Below are 8628 nucleotides of genomic sequence, written 5' to 3'. Positions count from 1 at the left end.
CCTCATGAGATGTGGTTTGGAAAACCTCCATCTCTATCATACTTAAAGGTATGGGGATGTGAAGCTTACCCTAAGCGTTACGTCCCTAATAAGTTGAATGCTCGATCCACGAAGTGTATCTTCATAGGATATCCCAAGGATGATATGGGATACTATTTCTATGATCCTTCCGAGCAGAATGTATTTGTTGCTCGGAAGGCTGAATTCCTTGAAACTAAGTTCCTAATGGAAGGAAATAGTGAAAGGAAGATAGATCTTGAAGAGGTTCAAGATCAAGTAGATGATACACAATTGGTTGACACTAGCACTCAACATGGAAATGTTGAGAGTGATCAAATGGATGATCAAAATACACAAGACGTTCGCAGATCTGGTAGGATTAGTAATCCTCCTGAGAGATATGGGTTTCTCATGGATGGTTGCTATGTGGTTGATTTGGATGAACCAATAAACTACCAAGATGCTTTATCAAGGATTGATAAAGATAAATGGCAGGAAGCCATGAATGCTGAGATGTAATCCATGTATGACAACCAAGTTTGGGAACTTGTTGTGCAACCTCCTGGCTCTAGGCTAGTTGATTGTAAATGGCTGTTCAAAATGAAAACCGACATACATGGAAACTTGGATACATATAAAGCTAGACTTGTAGCAAAAGGTTTCACTCAAACTCAAGGGGTTGACTATGATGAAACTTTTTCGCCTGTGGCAATGCTAAAGTCTATTAGGATATTACTTGCCATTGCTGCTCATTATGATTATGAAATATGGCAAATGGATGTCAAGACCGCTTTCCTAAACGGACATCTTGAGGAAGATGTCTACATGGTTCAGCCTGAAGGTTTTGTTGATCCGAAATATCCTAAGAAGGTATGCAAGTTAAAGAAGTCAATCTACGGATTGAAACAAGCATCTAGAATGTGGAATCATCGTTTTAATGAGGAGGCCAAGAAATTTGGCTTCATTAAAAATGGTGATGAAGCTTGTGTATACAAGAAAGCTAGTGGGAGCACTATCATGTTCCTTGTATTATATGTGGATGATATATTACTATTTGGAAATGATGTTCCGGCAATGCAAGGAGTTAAAACTTGGTTAAGTAAATGCTTCTCCATTAAGGATCTTCGAGAAGCACAATACGTTTTGGGGATTGGGATCTACAGGGATAGATCCAAGAAGCTGATAGGTTTGAATCAAAGTGCATACATTAAAAAGATCTTGAAAAGGTTCAAGATGGAGAACTCTAAGAAAGGTTTGGTACCTATTCAAAAGGGAACACTTCTCAGTTCATCTCAGTGCCCCACCACGAAAGATGAACAGGAGAGAATGAAGAAAGTCCCATATGCGTCTGCTATTGGGTCAATCATGTATGCAATGATATGCACTAGACCGGATGTGTCATGCGCTCTTAGCCTGACAAGTAGATACCAGAATAACCCAGGAAACAGTCATTGGATTGCTGTCAAAAGTATATTGAAATACCTTAGGAGGACTAAGGATATGTTTCTGATATATGGGTCTGGTGAGGAGGAACTCGCTGTAAAGGGTTACGTAGATGCGAGTTTCCAAACTGATCGAGATGATTCTCGATCACAATCCGGTTATGTCTTCACATTAAATGGAGGTGCGGTCTCTTGGAAGAGTTCAAAACAGGATGTTGTTGCATTATCCACTACAGAGTTAGAGTACATTGCCGCCTCATTGGCAGCTCAGGAAGCTGCATGGATGAAGAAATTCATCGACGACTTAGGAGTAGTCCCTTCCATTCAGGACCCTCTTGAGATCTTTTGTGATAACGAGGGTGCGATTGCTCAAATCAAAGAACCTCGTGCTCACCAAAAGACCCGTCACATTGAGCGGAGATTCAACTACATTAGGGATGAAGTTGAAAAGGGAAAGATATGTATTCGCAAAGTTCACACAGATCTTAACATAGCGGATCCACTCACGAAGCTCTTACATGGATCAAAACATGCAGGACATGTTTGTGCTTTAGGGCTTCGATATTCTAGTGATTGGTCATGATCTGTTTTAAGTATTGTAACGGAACGAAATTTTTCAAACTCATCAATATAATTATGGTATTAATTTATTTTGAGTCAAGTTCCTATTTTGCATATTTTATCCATGAATAAGTAATTATTCTAAATTTCGTAGTCGATCACATTTGTGGGAACAAGTGTGAGGTTTAGACTATTATGAACTTGGATTGGTATACACTCACATGATGAATGTAGGGCAAGGTTGCAACCAAGGTTCATAGATATTTGTGGGATACAAATATTGAAAGACCCGCCCTCAAGATTTACTAAAATGGAGCATTTGTGGTTGATCACATGTAATCTTGAGTAAAGGAGAATATCATTGTATCCTCTGACCTGAGATACATATTGGGTTCGGATATTCACCAAATATTGTGCCTTGATTCTTTCCTTTGCTATTCTGAAATATGGTAGTACATAAGGGAGAACTCAGGTATAATGTAAAGTGTATATCTTGGACGTATGTAGTCAAGATGGAATTTGTCCCTCTTATTCGTTGAGAGTCAGATGTCTAAGGCCTGATAAAGTTAAATCTATAAGAGAGTGATCACTCTGTATCTCTTGGATTTAACATGACATCTTGGACGAAAGGAAATAATGAAAGATTCACCTAATCATATTCGAAATGGGAACTCGAAAGGGATGATGTTATTGAATGGCACAAAGTCATAACATATTGGGGGTGATGGACGGTCGTTAGGTGGTATCCGTCACTTGCATTAATTTCTTATGTTAATCGTGCAAGTGGGAGATTGAAGGTATTTCGTATGCCCGAGAGACATATTAAATTAATGTGGCTAATGTGTTATGATCCAAGTCGGGTCATACCCAATAACAAGCTTACCGACACCTTATCCGTATTTGATCTTAACGATTGGATCGTTGATTAAATTACGCAACACTTGAATTTTAAGAAAATGGTTTCTAAAAATAATTGCACTTGATATGTATATATATATATATATATATATAAATCATGGAATGATTTATATATAATAAGGATTTAATTATTTATAGGCTAAATAATTAAGTCATGTTGCATTTTATAAATTATGATTTTATAAAGTAATGTATACATGACAAATAATATGGAATTTTATACATTTGGTTTTATAAATAATACATACATAATTTATAAAATGCAAGTTTATGAAATTTGTTTTATAAAATTTAATTTTACAAAACAAGTTTATAAAAGATGCATGCTTATAAATATGTCAAGTATTATTTTATAAAAGGGAGGGAGTGGCCTTGGAATTGGATGTAAGCATGCTAGAGATTCCATCTTGGTTAAATAAAATTCCCATTCCATATACATGCAAGTCAAGACTCTTTGGAACATACACTTGCATTCAAAACATATCAAGTTAGAAAAAAAATTCTGCACTCTCTCTTCCTACTGCAGCAGGCCGTGGCCTTTCTTGGCCATAGGAGAGTTCATTTTATTTTTTTTGCAAGCTATATTCAAGTGTGATCAAATCCTAACCAAAGTACAAGGTGTTGGTGCAAAGTTTGGGGTATAACAACTTGAGGTTTCATAATTTTGGAGCTCCAATCATCATCATCATCTTCATCACTAATCAACAAGCTTGAAGTAGGTATAAACTCTTTTCTTGCTTGTAGTTTGTAAGTATGTTTCACAACTTGATCCTAATTGGGATTTAACTTTAATTGGTTAAAGTTTAACATGTTCTAAAATGGTAATTACATGCTTCCGCTTTGATATGATTCTTAAAATGGTTTAAGTGTTTTGAACTTGTTAAATCCCAACAGTATTTCCTACTATTTTGGTGCAGGTATAAATGCTTGTGTATTTTGTCAGCAAAGCACTTAACGGTAGCGAAGTTAACTATCCACCTATTGAAAAACTCGTGTATGCGCCAGTACACACAGCCCGTCGGCTGCGCAGGTACTTTCAGGCACACCCAATAGTAGTGTTAACTGATCAACCAATAAGACAAGTATAAGTCGCGGCACGCCAAATACGTTCTTATAAGATGCCAAATACGCGCTTGAATCAATTGTGATATGCTGATAACATGTGATGACAGTTGTACAAGCCTGAGGTTTCGGGTAGATTGGCCAAGTGGGCCATTGAATTAAGAGAGCATGAAATTAATTACTCCCCGCGCACGATGGTAAAAGGCCAGATACTTGCAAATTATTTGGCTGAAACAACAGAAGAAGTAGAGGCACTCGCGGAAAGCACAACAATCGGCTGTAACAAGAATCAGATCTAGGAACTGTATACAGATGGAGCTTGTGGACCCATTGGCATTGGTGCTGGATTGGTCCTCACAAGTCCCGATGGAGAGGATCATACTTATGCACTCCGGTTTACATTTGCTGTGACTAACAATGAGTCTGAATATGAAGCATTGCTGTCTAGGATGCGCATAGCACAGCAACTTGGAATTAAGCACTTGGATGCATATGTAGACAAACTAATGGTCGCTAACCAGGTCAATGGATCGTTTGGGGCACATGAAGCCTCTATGCAACGGTACATGGAGCTGGTCCATGAAATGGAAAATGAGTTTGATGTCTTTAGGTTGACGCAGGTACCGAGGGGGCAAAATAAGAAAGCAGACGCGCTAAGCAAATCGGCCGCTCAGGCCTTCGATTATCTGTGCAAAAATGTATGGGTTGAAGTGTTAACGAAAAATCTTTTAATGAGAAATCAACCGTTGCACCCGTTAAGGAGGAAAGCCCAAATTGGATGACACCATTCGTGAAATTCTTAACCGAGGGCAAAATTCCTACAGACGAAAAAGAAGCGCGAAAGATTCGCATGAAAGCTCCCATGTATGCGTTAATTGAAGGTGTTTTGTATAGGAAGTCCTATTTAAGGCCAAGCCTATTGTGCATTTGACCTAATCAAGACAAAGAGGTACTTTGAGAAGTTTACAAGGATTCTTGTGCTTTACACTCAGGGTATAGAACAATCGCGACGAAAGTGATGCACATAGGGTATTATTGACCCATCGTTCATAGCGATGCGGCGGAGGTTGTAAGGACATGCCAATCATGTCAATAGCATACGCTAATAAGTCAAGCACCATGACATCCTATGATACCAATAACGGCAGCATGGCCGTTCAGCAAATGGGCCATCGACATTGTCGATCCTATTACCGCGTGCACAGGTACGCATGAAACAATACACTTATGTAATACTTTGCAATATACGCGCTTTAACAGTATTCACATTATCATTGCTTGCTCAGGAGGAATAAAATTCTTGGTGGTGGCAATTGATTATTTCACCAAGTGGGTGGAGGCAAAGGCATTAGCAACAATTACTAGCAGTCGCATTCGTGACTTCTTTTGGGAAGATATTGTGTGCAGGTTTGGTATCCCCAATAAAATTGTCAGTGATAATGGTACTCAGCTTAAGGCTAGCCTTTTAGGAGCTGGTGTCAAGAATTGAATATAAAGCAGTCTTTTACTTCGGTCGCTCACCCACAGGCCAACGGACAATGTGAAGTGACAAACCGAGATATCGTAAGGGGATAAAAATGCACCTTGGCTTGTACGGAAACGAGTGGTTTGATGAGCTCCCAAGTGTTTTATGGGCACATCTTACCACACATAAAAACAGCACAGGCGAAACACCGTTCAGCTTGATTTATTGGATGAAAGCAGTAATCCCCGCCGAATTAATGGTTCCAACGAAGCGGATACGAAGCTTCGATGAGTTGAGCAATGATGAAAGCTTGTGCGCTAACCTAGATATGCTGGAGGAGCACAGAGAAATAGCTGCCATACACGAAGCCATTAACAAACATAAGATCTCTAAGTACTACGATAAGCGTGCTAATCCTATGTCGTTCAAAATTGGAGATTATGTGTGGCATAACAATGAGGCAAGTCGAGCAGAAAATACTGGAAAGTTGGGGCCCAACTGGGAAGGTCCTTATGAAGTTATTGGCATAAGTGCAATGGGGTCCTATATCCTGGTAGGATTAAATGGAGAACGAATACCTCATACTTGGCATGCAACCATGAAATGTCCCGTTCATATCGATTATAAATGTTTCATATTAATTGGTTTCATTGCGAGGTTTTGACCTCTATATGAGACGTTTTTCAAAGCATGCATTCGTTTTAAAAAGAAACCATAACCTTTATTTCATCTATAAATGTTTAATTGACATAAAATAGATTATCAATCAACGATAATCTAACCATACAGAGTTTTCCACACAACCATTACATGATGGTTAACAATATGTTACAAAAAGATGTTTCCGAATGCAGTTTAAACAATATAATACAATCATGCTGACTCTAAATCTTGTCTTTAAATAGCATGCAACAACGGAAGCTTTTAATAATCACCTGAGAATAAAACATGCTTAAAACATCAACAAAAATGTTGGTGAGTCATAGGTTTAACCTATATAATAAATCGTAATAATAGACCACAAGATTTCATTTTCATAACAACATACAGGAACACTCATCTGTATAAAAATCATTCATATGATGAACACCTGGTAACTAACATTAACAAAATACATCTAGAATATCTCCAAACATACAGGAACACTCATCTGTATAAAAAAAATCGAAGTACTAAAGCAGTTTAAATCTGACTGGAGCGTGTTAATGCCTATAGATCTATCTTTAGGGTTCGCATCAATTAGTGGCCAGTTCACTAATTCTTAGGTTACCAAGCAAAAATAGGGATATCCGGTATAATAATTCAATCATAGAATGTAGTTTCAAGTACTTGTGTCTATTTTGCATGGATTTCTCATCCCAAAAATATTAGATAGCAAAAATGGGACTATAACTCACTTGATAAGATTTTCAAATCGTTGAAAAATTAGACTTGGCCAAGAAATGATTCACGAACCTATAACAATTATATTTATATCAAATTGTAATACAATTATATTCAAATCATATTTTCAATTACATGTGATGATTTATGTTGTCAAGTTAGTAGTCCAATATTAGTAGTTCAAATATAGTCCAATAGTCGAATATATAATCTTAGAATTTAATCAAAACGTATTGTATACGTATTGTTTAAGATTTAATCACGACCCATTGCACACATATTGTCTTAGAATTAACCCAGACATATTATGTACATGTGTCTTACGATTTATCCGACGTATTGCATAATTGTTGCCTTAACTAATCAAGATTATATTATATTGTCTCGGAATTAATCAAGACTAGTATATTACAAGGAAATAGTCATGAATGTATAAATACATGTAGGATATAGGAAAAGTTATCTAGGATATGGTTAGTATAGAATTTTAGCAAAAATCACGTAGCTAAAACTAGCTTACCTAACCAATATTGTTTTGCCCATAATTTCTTCATTACAAATCATTTTTGAGTGAATCGAATTTCTATGGTTTTGTAATAAACTCAATTTTCCAAAACTAAACTATAAAAGTGTTGGTGTATAGTCAGATTTATAGGTTACAAATCAATTTAGAAGAAGGTAGTCATATCCGTCGCAAAAACGACATCTTGATGACCATTTTGAAAAGCATACTTCCACTTTGAGTCTAACCATGATTTTTGGATATATTATCATGTTCATATGAAATAAATTTTCCCAGAATACAAACATTCAATTCAAAGTTTAAGATAGGTTTTAAATATCCAACCCAAAACAGCCCCCGATTTCTCTACGACGGCGTATGTTCAGTTTTAAGGTGTTCTTTGTATATACAAGTTATATATCCTTATGTTAGCATATCATATAGATATATTATATTTTGTTCAAGTGTTTTAAGAGTCAAGTTAGAAGGATTAACTTTGTTTGCAAACAAGTTTAGAATTAACTAAACTATGTTTTAGTGATTACAAGTTATATACTACAAATAAGATAGCTATATGAATATGAATCGAGCAAGATTGTAAACAAGGTTATTACCTCAAATCAAATGAACAAGGTTTCTGGAAAAATAATGATTTGATCTTGAGCTTGATGCTGTTCTTGAAAGCTTGGAAAATTTTGAAGTAGAATCATGGAATGAAACAACGTTCAAGTAATATTACTACTTGATTTAAGATAGTTATGTTTATAGAAATCGGACCAAAGCTTGAATATGATTATTACCTTGATTAAGAATGAAAAGTTGCTGAGATTAAATGGATGTTCTTGATATTGGATGATTTCTTGGAATGGATTAGAAAGCTTGAAAGTAATCTTGCAAACTTGAAAGGATTCTTGAAGTGTTCTTGAAGTCTTCTTGAATGATTGATTCTTTTTATGGTGATTTAAGCTTGATTCTTGAAGTAGTTTTTGATGAAGATGATGAAGGTTATGAAAGAGGTTGTTTTATCTTGTAAATAGGTGTTTTTAGAGAGTGATTTAAGTTGTAAAAATATAATGGAATGAATGTATATATTTATAGAAAAAATGTGTGATAAACATTACAGGGTGCCATACAAAGCACACCCTGTACCCCCCCCCCCCCCTTACAGCGAGCACTAGCTCGCAAGCTTAAAACTTCATCAACAAAAGATCCTGCATTGAAACAGCTGGATTAGCGGCAGCATCCATAAGGGTTTGGATTGAAAAATTTTCCAGTGCTTTGCTGAACTCAAGAAC

General features: G+C 36.4%; 1 protein-coding gene across 1 annotated transcript; it reads left to right on the top strand.

The window, feature by feature from the left end:
- Nucleotides 1-5560: 5560 nt before the first annotated feature.
- LOC139870838 (uncharacterized) lies at nt 5561-8366 on the top strand. The gene is made up of 2 exons (XM_071858608.1): nt 5561-6036; nt 8300-8366. The coding sequence occupies exons 1-2, from the start codon at nt 5561-5563 to the stop codon at nt 8364-8366; spliced, it is 543 nt and encodes a 180-aa protein (XP_071714709.1).
- The last annotated feature ends 262 nt before the right edge of the window (nt 8367-8628 follow it).

This window comes from Rutidosis leptorrhynchoides, chromosome 10 (genome assembly GCF_046630445.1).
Source record: "Rutidosis leptorrhynchoides isolate AG116_Rl617_1_P2 chromosome 10, CSIRO_AGI_Rlap_v1, whole genome shotgun sequence".
Taxonomy (NCBI): domain Eukaryota; kingdom Viridiplantae; phylum Streptophyta; class Magnoliopsida; order Asterales; family Asteraceae; genus Rutidosis; species Rutidosis leptorrhynchoides.
The sequence above is the reverse complement of the archived record's forward strand: the minus strand, read 5'-3'. Positions and strand labels throughout refer to the sequence as shown.